General features: G+C 36.5%; 1 protein-coding gene across 1 annotated transcript in view; it reads right to left on the reverse strand.

The window, feature by feature from the left end:
- The window catches only part of LOC124638058 (proteoglycan 4-like), a 19,411-nt gene extending 3,328 nt beyond the window's left edge, over positions 1-16,083 (reverse strand). The window contains exons 1-3 of the mRNA XM_047174865.1: positions 15,956-16,083; positions 887-981; positions 43-784 (exon numbers count right to left, since the gene is read on the reverse strand). Coding sequence (XP_047030821.1) covers positions 43-784; positions 887-981; positions 15,956-15,995 — 877 coding nt within the window. The 5' untranslated portion in view covers positions 15,996-16,083. The remainder of the gene's footprint in view (positions 1-42; positions 785-886; positions 982-15,955) is intronic.
- Between the last annotated feature and the right edge of the window lie 231 nt (positions 16,084-16,314).

The raw sequence follows: 16,314 nt of genomic DNA on the forward strand, positions 1-16,314 counted from the left end.
TATTAACATAGACAAAATAGACATATATTACAATGAACTTGCCTAATATACTCGGTGGGAAAATAGAATCCTGGAACGAATACTGTGGATAAGGATTGGCGATGTTTGGTATGCCGACCAAGCCTTGCTGTTGCGCTGTCTTCACTTGCTGTTGACTGACTGACTGGGGTGCTGTGTCACTGTCTTGCAGCTTATACAACTCCTGCTTGTAGATCTCTGTACCACTCGTCTGCTGTTTTTTAGTTTCCGTGGGCCTCGCGTAACTCTCAATCGGTTTCCCAAACAAGTCCAAAGGCTTATTCGTCTGGTACTGTCCGAACTGTATCGGTTGTACGTTAGTGAGCTGCTGCAGCATCATGTTCTGAGCGTGGTTTTTATTTAACTTACTCGTGTATTTGGAGTAAATGGGCCGTGAGTTGTACGGATTATGAGGGTTCCTCACTAAAACGCTTTCCACTGGATAGTTCTGGACATACTTGTAGTTTGAAAAACCGTTTTGGAAAGCGAATGGGTTGTGGTATGTGTTGATTGGTTGGTTGATGGCTGGCCCTGCTGATGCTGGTACCGTCCTAAGGGTAGTTGGGCGGTACGACTGTGCTATGGAAGTCAGTTTGTTCCCGTCTTTCGTCGCGAGAGGTCGTGTCGATGATTGATACTGGTATTGGTCGATTACTGGGACGGGGATTTTGTAATGTTGAGCGTGGAGTGGAGCCGTGCCGAAAGACCCGTATAGTAAACCACCTGATCCTACCACTGGTCGCCAGCCACCTTTTGATGCTAGACCCTGGAAAACAGACAATTCTATTGAATCACAGCTGACTTCTATAGAGAGTTGTGTATCAAGAAGTTTATACTGAAGTATCCTCGAGTAAAGTAGTATGATTACCTGTTGTTGGCCGGCCATAGAGCGGCGATGGTTGCCACAGCAGGCAGGCAGGAGGAGCGCCTGCAGCGTGGCTGCGAGTACCCACACCCGCACAGCTGCAACAAATTAATTCAGCTGTTTGATTTCAATCACTTTATTTACCGTAGAAATTAATATACCTATGTACTAACAGACATTATTTTTAACATTCTTTTGTAACAATGAATTCGAGTTAGTTTAGGGTTTAGATTTAGTAGAGTAGATACTCATAAAAATTTACATATTCAATTTGGTGACCGGTGCCTCAATGGTTTCTCTTAAAATAAGATTGATGGATATACACAAATAAACCGCGATTTACAATACTTAACCTTGATAGATCGTTTGGATTATATTCCGTTTCAAGTTCTCTGAGATCCACAATACCATAACTATAGAATTATGACTTTCATTCATGTTGGTGACCTCCAAACGAATCATTGTCGATTGCTGAATGGAAGACCATAATTCTACAGTAAGTAGCAAGTCATCGCTTATTGCCTCAGTCATCATACTTACTTTGAACTTAAAGTGACTTACACCTAGCTTTTCATTATTTGAGAAGTGTGTCAGTGGAATACACCTTTTGGATGTTACTATTTTGCAAAGCTGCCTTCACATTGTCTGTTTTTGAGTAAACAGAAAAAGAGGTCATTTAAATAACAAGTATTATCTACTAGCTTCCGCCAGCGGCTTCGCCCGCGTGGTGTGGAGATAAAAAGTAGCCTATGTGTTAATCCAGGGTATCACCTGTCTACATACCAAATTTCAATCAAATCGGTCCAGCCGTTTTTGCGTGATTGAATAACAAACATACATCCATACATTCTCACAAACTTTCACATTTATAATATAAGTAGGATTCTCATTAATTTTACAATGTTCGTTAATTCCGTTAAATATATCTATCCTATGCTCGGGATAGTGGGCTTCCAAACAGTGAAAGATTTTTTCAAATTACTTCAGTAGTAAAGGATACGAACAAAAATATCGTCTTTATGTAAGCATGCGAATTCCAAACATATTTTTTCCCAATGGAAAAAATATCAAAAATAAACCGTTGTTCTCTCCAGCACCACAATGTCTTATTTATGAACACACCCTTACAATACAATTCACTAGCCTTACAATAGGCATCCATTTTCATTCATTGTTCAGTAATTTCAATTTAATAATATCTATTATTAAGTAGCCATACTTTCTACTTCCATAGGTGCATTACACTTTCGGCCACAAAAACCTGTCGTATCATTGTCAATTGAGTTGAAGTATCTCCTATTACAAGTTGTGGGAAAGTAAACCTAACATTATATGTACGGCTAACATGGGAAATCTAACTTGCAATTTACTGTTTTTGTTACTTTATGGCGAAATTATGTGAAATTGTTGGGTCAATCGGCGTACTTTATTTATTTCTAACTCTTGCTCTTAGTTGACTAGATTCTTATGAAACTTTTGGTACTTGTCGCCTGTGCAATGTCTTTTGTTTTCCCTTATGGTTATGGCTGATAAGTATGGCCAAATATATGTCGCTTTTAAACCTCATCCGTCTCCAATCATACTTTTGCATCTAAATATCAAAAGTTTCAACTATAGAGCGTAATAATCATAAAGTTTTTTCCTTCACACATTTGACGTTACAATTTACGCTGACTCATAATAAAATATCTCCATTACTCAAACAATAAAAGTTACATAAGGACGTGTCCAGAATGTGTGTGCGCATTAAAATTTCAATAAGCGCGTGGAAAACTAGTAGAAAGGCTACTGTAATTGTATGTATGTGTATGGTATCACTTTCTTTGCACGCGGGTGTACGTGACTTTGGTCGGCCACTGGGGAGCACGTAACGTTTTCTATCATAACTCGAAAACTGACCACCTGTGCATAACATGGTATGGTGGTAGCCCAAAATGGGAGCCTAACGTAACTTTATGGTGAGAACCTGTCTTGGGTGGGAAATTATTTTCGAAATGGTTTAACTGTCAAGTTACGTTGGTTAATGGGAGAAAAGTAGCCTTTGTGGTGTATGGTGTTGCATCAGTAGGTTGAATAATAGCCCTAATACTATGACATGTTACTAACTGGCTGACAGCAGTTATATGTTTTACGTTTTTATGTCTCTATGAATTTGGAGATTATTGTACATACCTACTGTAAAAACATGTAAAGTGAACAAAAAGATGAAAAGTCCTACATGAGAATTTCTTAATAGCCGAAAAAGTTCTGAAACAAGCATGTTGTTTGTATGGCACGGCTGATTTTTCAACACTACGTCGCCGTCAACAAATTGATTCTAGGAGATACAGTAGTGCACTGAAATCAATTTTATTTAATGACTTTAACAATGAACTAGTTATCAGATTTCAAACAATAAGTACTCGCTAAAGACAGGTACTTAGGGATTTTCTTTTCTTGTAGCTTCTCTTTCTTGAAACAGCATGTATCTTATACCACACTTATACTACAGCTACCATAGTCATATGCAGTTTGTTTAAATCCGTTTCGAGTGGAATTTCCCGTTCCATTCATAGTTTCATTGCGCCTTTTCTTACATCACAGCCATAACACTTCAAGTTATGGTTTTGATATCCCAGTTTATTGCAACACAAGCTTCGTAAACATACCTCATAATAAACACGTGAATACTAACGCGATATTATGAGTTATTGTTATAGTGCGCGTTTATGGAGATAGTGAAAGTAAAGTGTCGCCTGGATGTTATATTGTAACTTATGTAAGGTGCCATTTTACTAACGAATTTAGTTAGTTGTTTAATAAAGATTTATGAGGTGGGTGAGTTTCGGTTGATGTTTTTATAACTTGTAAGTTACACACCAGCCCAACCTCGATATCAGATGGTCAAGTTAAACTCGTAGCTAGATGAATGAACACCACCGCAAGCGCAGGAAAACTATACGTTACAGAAAAATAACTCCCATTGCCCAATTAGATATTGATTCTTTTTAGTTTTGGTTTACTACTGGCTTGGCCAGGCTTCAGCCCGACATTTGCCCGCAGTTTTCAGTATCATTATCTAGCTTTTTCCCTACTATGTTGGTTCAGCTCAGTTTAGCTAGAGATAGCTGAGTACCAATTTTACATAGGGCTATAGGCTACTGCCTACTGACATCCTTTACCCAGAAGTTACCTAACCTGGGCAACACGATACCCCTCGGAACACGCGTTGCCTTCCGAAACAGGAAAGCCAATGTCATAACTGCTTACTTTTGAAATGCTATGCCATTTGTAACTGGTGTCCCAACTAAAATCCCACCATTCCTTTATAACAAGGCAAGAATAAATGTCACCCTAACTAGAATAACAAAAGAAATTCCCGACAATTTGCGGCGCGGTAAGACATAATGACTCCATTATCCGAGTCGCTGACAGCTGACTGCAGCCACTTCTTCCGTGTTGCTATCATGTACTTCAAGGAGTTGAACAATGGAAGACATCGTAACTATCATCAAGTAGGTATGTGCATGTTGAACGTAAAAATGTAGGTAGGTAATATGTAGGTACTTTTCCTGTATTGTGACGCTTTCGCTTTAGGTTTTTTCAGGAAATCTTCAAAGCCCTTCTTATTGCTTTCGATCTCCCCGATCATACCTGAGCCTTAGGTTAAATTTATATTTTTGAACCAGAAAAACAGTGGTCAATTTATGTTTCATATACTTACTGAGAAGTTATGTAGATTACAAAATTCTGTGTTCAAAAGTTGATAGAAAGAAATAACTAGAGGGATTCAGGCTTGAAACGGAAAGCATAGCAAATGCTATCTCGTTCAAGAGATATCTTTAAAAACTTAGCGTGGGCTAATTTTACAATGCCGCGGAAAATTGAGCATTTAGCGCCTAATTTAGACATGGATCTGTACGTGAGTAGTGAATGGTAAACGGAAATTTTATCTATGGGTGCTCTTCTTCTGACTATGTATAAGAATTTAAAATATATAAGAAACATTGGTGATGAATTGTTATCGGATAAGGTACAGTGGCATTTCCAATAATATCATGAATCTACAATTGCAGCAGATAACCTAGTATTCGAAAAGAAAACTTCTTGGCCGATTGATATACCTACGACACGATATTTGCATGCCTGATTAGAATATGAGTAGATATCATTCAAAACAATGTTACCTAATTGGCTTTTTCTTGTTATGCGTCAATTTAATTTTTATAATCATTTTAATCTCAAGTAAAGATATGGTAATTTGGGATGCATGTACATTTGCAAGCAATCTCTTGTTAACTGAGTTGTGTGTCCAATTATGCAATAATCGTTTGTTTCGACGTTCAATCCAGCTGTCATAACTTAAGAGTATTGCGTGAAGCAAGTTTTTCACAGAAGAATGAGTGGTTGGCCGGTCTCCATGTGACCATTCGTGCATGCTCCACGGACCGTGGCCCGTTTCACTACAGCTATTCGACTCGAGAAAACACTACCAACCACATTTTTATGCTTTTATCTCGCTCGAGAGAGCACACCGCATATTCAACCACCGTCTAGGCGGGCACAGATAAAAATCCACTTTACACACGTGAAAATAAAAGTAGTTTTCTTTCAAAGATTCGGGTTAATGCACCCGATATATGCGTCACGTATCGGTCTATGTACACGAAATCTGTATGTAAATAATGTTAATGAAGTTAGATGCCGTTGTTTCGGTTTGAGAGATTATTGGCCTCGTGAAATTATATTAAATTGCACTTTACTGCGATTTATGCGCACATCGCGCGACCACTTATTTGCGTGTTGGACGGACGTATAATGCATTTCTAATAGATATTTAATGCTATACCTTGTGTTTAAAAAATGTACGCACGTTTTAGTTTCAATTTTTCTTATGTTGGTAAATAAATAGTAAGTGATGTCTTCATTTATTTCTAGGAATAGGCTGTAAAGTTGATGCGTAGAGAGGACTACGAATAACCTGCAATAAAGATATAAGGCATAAAGATCGCAAAAAGTAAACCATCTAGTTACCCTATTTCAAAAGGCCATGGTCAAGCCAATTAACCTATGTAGGTATTTCAGGCCGTCAGGCGGTAAGGCAGCATCGTAACATTCCTAGAGATCCAATTTTTTTATAAGTATGTATTGATTGACTTGTGCATTACGATTGATTTATACATCTGCTGTAGATTGATTAACATTAATTCTTGGATTCTGAATTGATTTATTAACGTACCGGATCACAATAGTTCCTTATAAGGGCTACAAGACAGTACTACTTCTGAAAAAACATCCTGTTTGAAATTGGTAAATACTATCACTATCCTACATACATGGTATTTACCATTTTTTTTCTTCTTTTTCTCGCCTGGGTAAGACGTGTCATCCTTCTTTCATGGTGGACCATGATTTGAAAATCTGATATAGGTATAAATCTCCAGCTGCGGGTTGTTCGAAAGAGATACCGCGGCCCTGGTACATAAAAAGCCTATGACGGAACACGACGGTTTTTAGTCAGTAAGAGTCTGACACTCCCTCACCGCTGCTAACCCACAGCGGGAGGGATAATTTGATGATTTTTGACGTCGATAAAAAAAAGGTATAAATCTCCAACTTTAGAGGTACCTATATAGACCCATAGATAACGTGATGATTTGTTGTCACGTCTGTCTATGGCAAGTCGTCACAATGTTTACCATCAATTATTTCCGGTAAAGCGCGGTTGTGCCACTTTTTCACCACTTTTTTCATTCTCAAGCCATGGACAGTGCGTCAAATTGCCTTATTTATTTGGACGAGTTGTTATTTATACGTTTTTGTTTGAGAGTTTTTTATGGTGAGAAAATGCTAAGGTTGATAAATCTGGTATGGTCCGGCAGTTTTCTTTTTACTGTCCAAATGGTTAAGAAATAGTATTTATCTGGAATTCTTTTTTTATAACTTCAATAATATAGGGTCCATTCATTCAATAAGTCATGCCTAGCCTACCCATCTTTGATGTCAATCCTTTAGACTCTTTATATTATTCAGGCAGATTTAAAGCAGTCGATGATTTGACTACTTAGCACATGTAGTTAAAATTCTTGTTTCTCATAAGAATTCCAAGCACGATCGTAGCAGTTAATTTAAAAAGTGTACTTAAACGCTCTCGAAGGTATTCATGATGTTATTTTATGAGAACAAACAGTGAACTTGGCCGTTTAGAGAGTTCCACGCCCTAGTTGTCTCAACATAGATTAACTTACGCAGATTGCTTCAATATTTTACGGTTAGTAGCGAACGCAAGCAAGAGAAATGATACTTATTAAACATGATGATATTTTATTTTTTTAGGTTTTCACTAAAAGTCGAGTGTTTTTGCATATTTAATAGCTTTAAAAAGTTCCTTGTCCTTTGCCTTCCTGTGAGAAAATCAAGCAGTGTCTGCCGATCAACAGTCTTTTGGAGTCTGCCAAGGACCAAAATGTTACATAGGGCAATAGTCCGTTTCAGCGTTCCATGTCGATATAGTAAGTTCAACTCAGTCGTGCGCGCGGCCCTATGTGTGGGTAACCCTTGTACATATACAGTGACTTTGTGTGCGTGACAAGAGGTACAGTCGGGTACAAATACAGTTATTTAGGGGTTGTATACGGCTGTTTAAAGTACAGTTATTACGTAATTTAGTTTATTTATTTATAATGATTCTGTATCGCTACTTGAAAAATCAAATGATGAATTTTCGGATTCGCTACTTTCACCAATGTTAATTATAAATTCTGACTCCATGTCAAAATGTCTATAGTATTCTTCTTTTTTCTTTTGTACATGTCGACAAGTATTACCCAACATCCCTTCATCAATTTGACTTAAACGTTCATTTATGAGTTTCATTATTTCCGTCTTATTTTGGTCGACATTATGCGAAGCAATATAATTTTTTAAAATTCCCCACACATTTTGTTTCCATTATTATACTAAATTATAGGTCTTTTACATTCTTAGTCCACACATTTATTTATTGTCCGCGTACCCCGAGCTAGAAAATATGTAAGGAGTATTTAATTCATCTTAGATATTTCACTTCATTTATTTCTTAGATACTGTCAATGTCAATTTGAAAAGCCGTATGAGAAAATAATGATAAACTGTAAAATGTAATAATAAAAAGCTTTGAATGTTGTTACATTTTTTTGAAACGCTACCTGACTCCTTAAAACATTTTCTCCGTGAAGAACTAGACATTTTCGTAAACGACTGTACCCATAACAAAAAGCGATGCGAACACGTCATGCTCGGACGACGTCACTGTCACACGAATGAAAGTTGTATATTTACAAGCCGACGCACACATAGGGCCGCGCGCAAATCTGAGTTGAACTATCTATAACTAAGTAGGTATCCTAATCACAGTGGGACTTCCGAGGGAAAAAGAACTTATGTCTCATAGCTGGTTTCTGAGCAGTAATTGGCGGTTTATCTACGCCGCTGATTAAGCTCAGAAAAAGGCTATACGGCGAAAATGCCCCATTACTCGTTAGTTTTAGGACAAGGCTCAGAAACCGTATCGAAAGGTTATGCCAACTCTTAATGCAACAATAAAATAAATTCGGTAACATGTGTGTGTAAACATTGCTAAAATCCATTACAAAACCCTGGTAATAGTGAACTGACATGATATTCAGCTATAAAATATTATACGTGTAAATTATGTATGCACTGACACGCATAGCCAATAAAATTTAGACATTTCTATGTAGGTAAAGTTCAAGATTAGCAGTTTCAAATGTGCTTTATAAAAATTGCTCATTTTAACTTTTCAGGTGAAAAAGTCGTGGTGGCCTAGTGGGCAAAGAACCAACCTCTCGAGAATGAGGGCGCGGGTTCGATTCCAGGTCAGGCAAGTACCAATGCAACTTTTCTAAGTTTGTATGTACTTTCTAAGTATATCTTAGACACCGATGACTGTGTTTCGGATGGCACGTTAAACTGTAGGTCCCGGCTGTCATTGAACATCGTTGGCAGTCGTTACGGGTAGTCAGAAGCCAGTAAGTCTGACACCAGTCTAACCAAAGGGTATCGGGTTGCCCGGGTAACTGGGTTGAGGAGGTCAGATAGGCAGTCGCTTCTTGTAAAGCACTGGTACTCAGCTGAATCCGGTTAGACTGGAAGCCGACCCCAACATAGTTTGGGTAAAAGGCTCGGAGGATGAGGATGATGAGGTGAAATCAATTTTAGATGCTTGAACCCAGTGTTTGGCTGCCTACTTACTTAAAACTTCAGTTCATTTAGAAAAAAAAACCTTCAATTGAATGACTTTTGCCAGTCTTATTTCCTTTTTTAAATTTCTTTTTGACACCTCAAATGGCTTTAAGTAGGTGATTACAAGAATACGGTTCAACGAACAACAAATTGCCGTATAATGTAATAATTTCACACGACGTCAACAATTGATTGGATTCACATCGCGACAATGATTTTAAAAAATCACTTTCATTGCCTTAGGAAAAAGTATTACGTTGATGAGTTTGTCTATGTGGGAACGCCCATTGTGGACTTTTCTATGAAAAAGTTTTACAGCATTGTGTAAGGGACGAAATTGTAGTTCTAAGTAATCTAGTGTTATGAATGGCCTTCAAGTTTTTATGAGAGCTTTCGTCCATTTGTGTAATTTCTTTGAGAAAAGCAGGAAGTTTTATTTATTGCTCACTGCTTTCTTTTCTAGTAAAATATTATTATATTATCGTGATGAATAAGTATTACCAAATATATCTTTTTGGAACTGGCCCCCGCATAAAATTAAAGATTGTGTCTGAGTGCAAAAACTTAATCTTCTCAAAAAATTAAATAGAAATAAATTGCAAAGTCAAGAAAGTAGGAGATTTTTTATAATATAAAATTCAAAAACAATAAATCTCAAGAACAACTTTCAACACCAAAAAGAAACATAAATCTATCCCCGAATAAAATGCATTCAGAATTTAACAAAAACAACATCACACCTCATTGTAATGCAGACTTCACGCGTGTCTCAGTTGTCTGTGGTTTGAAGAAGCTGTAATTTCATTACCATTCTCTGGCCGTGACCTTCGGGGTCCTGACGTCACCACTTTCCATGACGACGCGGCCAGCATACTGCACACCCGTTACGGATGTACGATACACTTTCTTTTGTTTTGATTACCAAGGGTCCCGCGTTTCGTAATACGTACTTTTTATGGGGGAGTTGAAAAGGAAAAGTGAAATGCTTTGGTGCAGGAAAAAGTTTATGAGGAAACTTTCGTACGGTGTTGGTATTGATAATGTCGGAAATTTGATTATAGATAAGTCGATCTCTTCGATTATTAGATATAAACCAATGCGATGCAATATGATTTAGGGTAAATTTTTGCATTGGCTGTTGATTTTGATTGGGCACCAAGTCAAATAATTGAGTCATCTTCGGATTTTTCTTGACTAAGCACTCTATAATGCAAATCACTCCTAAATATCTACATTTTAACACCACAATGTAGTGAATGTAGGTAAAAGCAAGCCTTCGTGAGGGATCGCATTTATTTCTAATTACATATTTTCAGATAGCAATCGTATGTTCGTGTATGACTTACATAAGGGCGGGATTGTGTAAAGTTTGCATGCAAACAATTGTTCATTTCGTGGTTATTATTATAATCAAACATCACAATAGTGTAATGTTCCAGGAAACATTTATTTCGTTAGTAATACCAGCGTAGAATGTGCTGTGTGCTGTTTGCTTATATATGCAATAAAATATAACTCAATCATTTGTTGTGGGTCACCTATTTGCGCCATGAGAGTTACATACATAAACAATATTGGTTTATTTTGAAATGTTTTGAATAAGCTGCGTAGGCGTACCATTAGTTATACAAGTATTTCATGATTCTGTTCATAATATTATCACGTTTAAAGCAGTGTAGAGAGATTATTATTACTTAAGTAAAATATTTAAAGCAGTTCCAACATAATCCAAGTTGAAACAAGAACTTGCGAACGTAACTCTTTCTAAGAAAGTTGCTATTCATTGCTAAAGAGAATTAAAAATTATCCACGTGTCATTTTACTTACTTGACAAGTTACAACAATATGTTAAAATAACTTATGTAAAAGTTACTCGTGCTTAGACTAGTGAAACTGCAAAATTAACGTTAGACCACAGTATTTAGACATGAGAATATAGGTTTTGCAACCTGTCATAATAGTGTCTAGGAGACATTATGACTTGCATGTAAGATATTATTTAAATATTCTTAATGAAGTGCATTCATATTTCTAACTTTATAATTCTAAGAATTTTGCAGTGACATAACAGTTAGAAAGCTCAATCTTTTCCTGTAGAATATGATAACTATTTGTGTCCAACAAATTATTCAGGAAAATTATTATAGGATGAAGCCAGTAAGTATCATCAATATTAACAAAGGTGCCTAAAAATAAGACATAAAATATCAGACTGAAAAGTTCATGAAATATGATTAAATGTGAATCATCCTCCGAGCCTTTTTCAACTATGGTGGGGTCCCGATTTTCGCGAGCCCCCAGCATACATGCCCATAGAATCTGGAGCAAGGGCCTTTCTGGGTACCCCATCAATACTTTTCAATAGGTAACAGTTTACATCACAGTATCAGTTACTTCACCATTAACTGGTAACACCACGCAACTATTAACACGATTTATTGGGCAACACCAATTTGAGCCCTATGCTTCCTTCAGTGAAAGTTTATTGCCTCTGCAAAAGGTGCCGTGGGAATCATTAGCAACTCCATGTTTAGTCTAGATATATTTTATTGCGTTCATAAGCGTTTTTGACTCGAATCGATAGATTAAATTAACATGTAAATTAACTAGGAACGGCCATAGTGCCTGAAGGCACTATGCACTATTTATGTAGCCACTATGTCTACGTCAATCTGAAAAGAATTTGCTAGACTTTCATAAGAGAAATTTGTTCAGATTATCTATTTGCATATTTTTTTAAAGTTTAGCATTAATTTCCATGTTTAAGTAGGTATATTATATGATTAAATATACTGGGATATACTATAAATATACTTAAAATCAAAAATAAATAAAAATAAACACGTTAGTGGAGTACTAACACCAATCTCACTTTCATAAACGTTATCTTAAAATTAACAACAATTTCAGTACGTTTTCACACAACAATTCTATACATATTTGTGGTTAAATTATAGAGCGGTTAAGGAAAGTAAATGAGACCCTATTCAGAGTGCGGACAAACGGCCTGGCTGTACGGAAACATTTCCTTTGCCTCTATAATTAGAAAGCATGCGTGGACTTGTCGGACGGAAAGGATTTTTACCTAGAATTAACATAGACGTAATATTCTTACATTTCCCGTTTGTATGATTGAAGGCATTAAATGTGGTCTCGGAAGACAGTTAAAATAATAATCTTGTTCATCTTCTCATAGTTTTTCACAGATCAATCAGTCCACTTCACAGCTAAATATTCCTTAATGTAGTCCCCATATGAAATAGCATTGAATATTTAGGAATAATCTTCTGAGTGGAAGTGGAAACCAGGATGCAGACCTACGACAGCTCATACCTAATGCATGTGTATAGTTCAGGTACGTTAACCACCGAGTGGCAACAGTTAGCAAATTACAGTCAGGTATCTACACCTATTGAAATCGAGCTTGAAGTTTAAATTAGACACCATCTCAAAAATAGCATATATTGTTCTTCAATTACTCTTCTGCGCTCTAGTTAACGATGGCATTAGGTCGAGTCGGCCGGTTTAATTTAGGATGTTCCTAGAAGAGTTACTATTAATTGCATTTGTTTAAATCTAACCGCTACTATGCTGGCACAGGTAATCTAGGCAATAAGAATTTTTTTACAGGTACTTAAAAAAATATGTAAGCTAAAAATTTTGTGGAGAAAACGGATTTACGGTAAGACTTTTATATAACTAAGTAGCCTTTCAAAGTCCCAAGTAATTAAGCTTAAGTAGGTACGTAACAAATTACCCATCGATCAAGCTAGATCGCTTATAATATACAAAGACTGGTTTTGCGGTCAGTAACCTACGGTACTGCATGGATATTGTTATAAAAGCTTACGACCTCTTTAGAGAAAACGAAATGGCTAAAACAACGGTCGAGTGACCGAGGTCATGGATTTGTATAGGTGCAGTAATGTGACTTGGACATGGATCTTACTTCAGAAACTATTTTTTTAATTATTTTCTTGTTTTGTTAAGAAATGAAAACAAGTTGCTAGTTATTTTAATCTCAATGGCTCGAAAAGCTTTTTCTGTTACGATTTCAGAAATAAATCGTTTAACTACTTTTAGGTACTTTTTAGGTTTTTGCACAGATCTCGATCACAAACTGGGAATGGTTAGATACGTGACAGTTTCCGTCCGGGAACATTTACGCATCAAGATCACTCAGTCATCCAATGATTTTATAACAACAACACGAACCACGGTGCTAAACATGTATGTGACAATAAAATTGTTGATACTTGTTTATAATAAATAAAATAAATAAACAATAAATAATTCTGAGATCGCCTTCTGGCGATGTTACCCATATCCGATAGTTTGGTCTATTTGCGGTCGGCAGCTTTTCTATAGCGGATATTGGTACAATGCGGTAGCCCATTTCTTATTATTAGATTCAGTTTCGATCGTTATAAAGAAAGTTTTGTCATTTTGCTCTAGATAACAGAAAGACTCGCCGTTTGTGGGGCTAGTAAGAATGCTTATGCTGTATTGGTGTGCAGATAATTTGTGTGCATTATCTAGAATTACCGCAAATGCATAACGCGTGGCGATTCCGTTACAGATACTTACTGCAGCAAGCATTCGCGGTATTATAAAACTAGCTAATCATCCAATTAAGATTGATTAAAAGATTGTGAATCAGACTTATGTTGTCAATCTCGATGCTGACCAGTTTTCTCTCTATTGCTGATTCTTCGCGCTATCAATCTCTATCGCGAAATGCCCCTGTCACATAAATTAATAAACAAGATAGATCGATACATATTTCTTGCGCTGATATTCCTTAGTTTTTCTTGTGATTATGGAATATCCACTTTGTTGTTCGATGATGTCAGATTAGAGCTTTTTATTATGATCTAATTACAATTTAAGTTTAATGTCTCTTTCTATAGACGAGCTTACCTACAATACGTTACCCAATGATTGCGGATGGAAAACTAGTTAAGTATGACTGGGTGCCCAAAAAAGTGAAATGTTTTTCCTCGTGGAAATTACAGCGCACGTTACTTTTTAGTTGTTCGTTTACACGTTACTTTGAAGTCTAGGGGTGGGTGTACGCTTCATTCCTATCTACTTCTGCAAACAATGCGCGAATTGAATCTAATTTTGTATAGTTTACAGAACAATAAAAGTGAAAATAGCTAATCGATCACGACTTGCTTTCTATTTTTCCCAACGGTGACAACAAAAATGTCGAGACAAAGGCATACTGTTCAGTATCTGATAGCTGAGTTAGTATGTGAAATATTTGGACAGATTGTGTGTTTAACCCTTAAATGCATGATGATGTATATATACATCGGTGTTTTCGTCCTTAAATAATTTCAAAACGGTAACTCAAATACAGTATTTTTTACTTTTAATAGGTGTTAAAAATATTTATCTTAGTTTTTGAATTCAAGCTTTCACAATATGACAGTTCACTTTCACATTGTGAAAGAAATTCACACACACGAATCGATTACGGTGCAAGATGCCCAATTGTAAGGGCACGACACAATGGTCGTGTACCAAATGTAATGTAGGTACCGTTGAGTCTAAATCAGAGAAACAACTGTTTCAAAGATTTTCATTCACTGCAGTAAGCCTAATTCCATAATTAGGCCATTTCTAATAGCATAGTACTTAGGCTACATTATTATTATTAACTGTAATGCATACTGATGTAGATCTACATCAGTAAGTTTTTTTTTATAAAAATATACTTTTTGGAAAATAAATATTTTTTTCTTTATTTTTCCCTTTATCTATGTTTAATTACCTACCTGTTTCAATTTATGGTATTTAAAAAGGTAAAATCATGCATTTAAGGGTTAAACATAATTTGTCAAAGTCAAAGTCAAAGTATCTTTATTGTGGGCATATGTAAGTTACATATCTTAACAATATGTCCTGCCTATTAGGCAGGACATATTGATACTCCCTTGTGATAAGGATTTACGGATCGGGTTTCGTCGGGACTTGAAACTGACAACAGAATCTACAATAGCGGCATAAAAAGTTGACTGTGCTGCGTTTCCATTTAAAAATTACATTAGTGGTGTAGTTAAGAATATATGGTGAAAATTCATAAGCAGTTACAGGGGTGCTTTTCTATTCTATGAAATTTCTTCATGGCAAGGATTTATAGAGATGACTTCAATAGGAAAAGTCAAGAATAATTGAAAAAATGTGAAACAAAATTATTCATAAGATTTTGTATCATAATTTAAATTGACTAGAAGGAACGGGAAGTCCAATTACACCATGTCAAAGACTCAATAATAATTATCTTTGAATTGCGGACGGAAGCTTCAACTCGATAAATAAGTTTTCGTGAGAAAAAGCGCGATACGTCTAAAAACGTCTGGTTGATACAAACCGTTACACGGAGGTTGTCTACCACCGGACTTATTAAATCGATTGGGGCAAAAAATGAGCCCTACTTGTCTCGATATGTGCATCCGATCTAGATATGCTTCTGGTTCGTGGGCAACTTGCGCACGCGCTGCCGGCTGTAACGGGCCTTTTCGCATAAAATTATGCACGTTCAGCTTTTCCCATAAGTAAATTGCATCCGTTTTCAATAAACTGTTTACATTAGTTGTAGTTGATGACATAAAGACTGTATGGGAACTCAGATCGCAGAACGTTGTTTTATTATTGGTGTAAAATTCTTGACTGCAATTTACGGTTCTCATAACAAATTCTTAATGAGCCACACGCGAAGTTCTCATAAAACTTCACTGGACCAAACAATTACAATATACTTGTTATATTAAAAATATAGCAAATTATTCAATTAAAAAAAAAAACATATTTCACATAAAAAAAGCGCGCCATAAATCTTACCATTCATTTTAACACTGCAAAAAGTCCTCAATAAAAACATTTCAATCACTAATATGCACACAGTTGCATCACTGTCACTTCACAAAATATTCAGTAGGCTTCACTAGTGTATTACTATTGAGGTGCGCAGGAGTCGATCGGTGGAAAGTGGCGCTTGCTCAGCGGTTTGCGGTCGACTGCTCCATTCGCTACTGCCGACGGGGGAGCAAGCACCACCACCAAAAACTGGTGGTAGGTTTGTGACGTCACTTTTTAGTGGTAGAAGACATAGTAAGGTATCTACGGCTGTAGGTTTTCCCTGGACCGGGTTGTAGTAAGGCTATAGATCAAGTGAGGTTTTGCGGTACCTCAAACATCAG

Source organism: Helicoverpa zea, chromosome 17, assembly GCF_022581195.2.
Source record: "Helicoverpa zea isolate HzStark_Cry1AcR chromosome 17, ilHelZeax1.1, whole genome shotgun sequence".
Classification (NCBI taxonomy): Eukaryota; Metazoa; Arthropoda; class Insecta; order Lepidoptera; family Noctuidae; genus Helicoverpa; species Helicoverpa zea.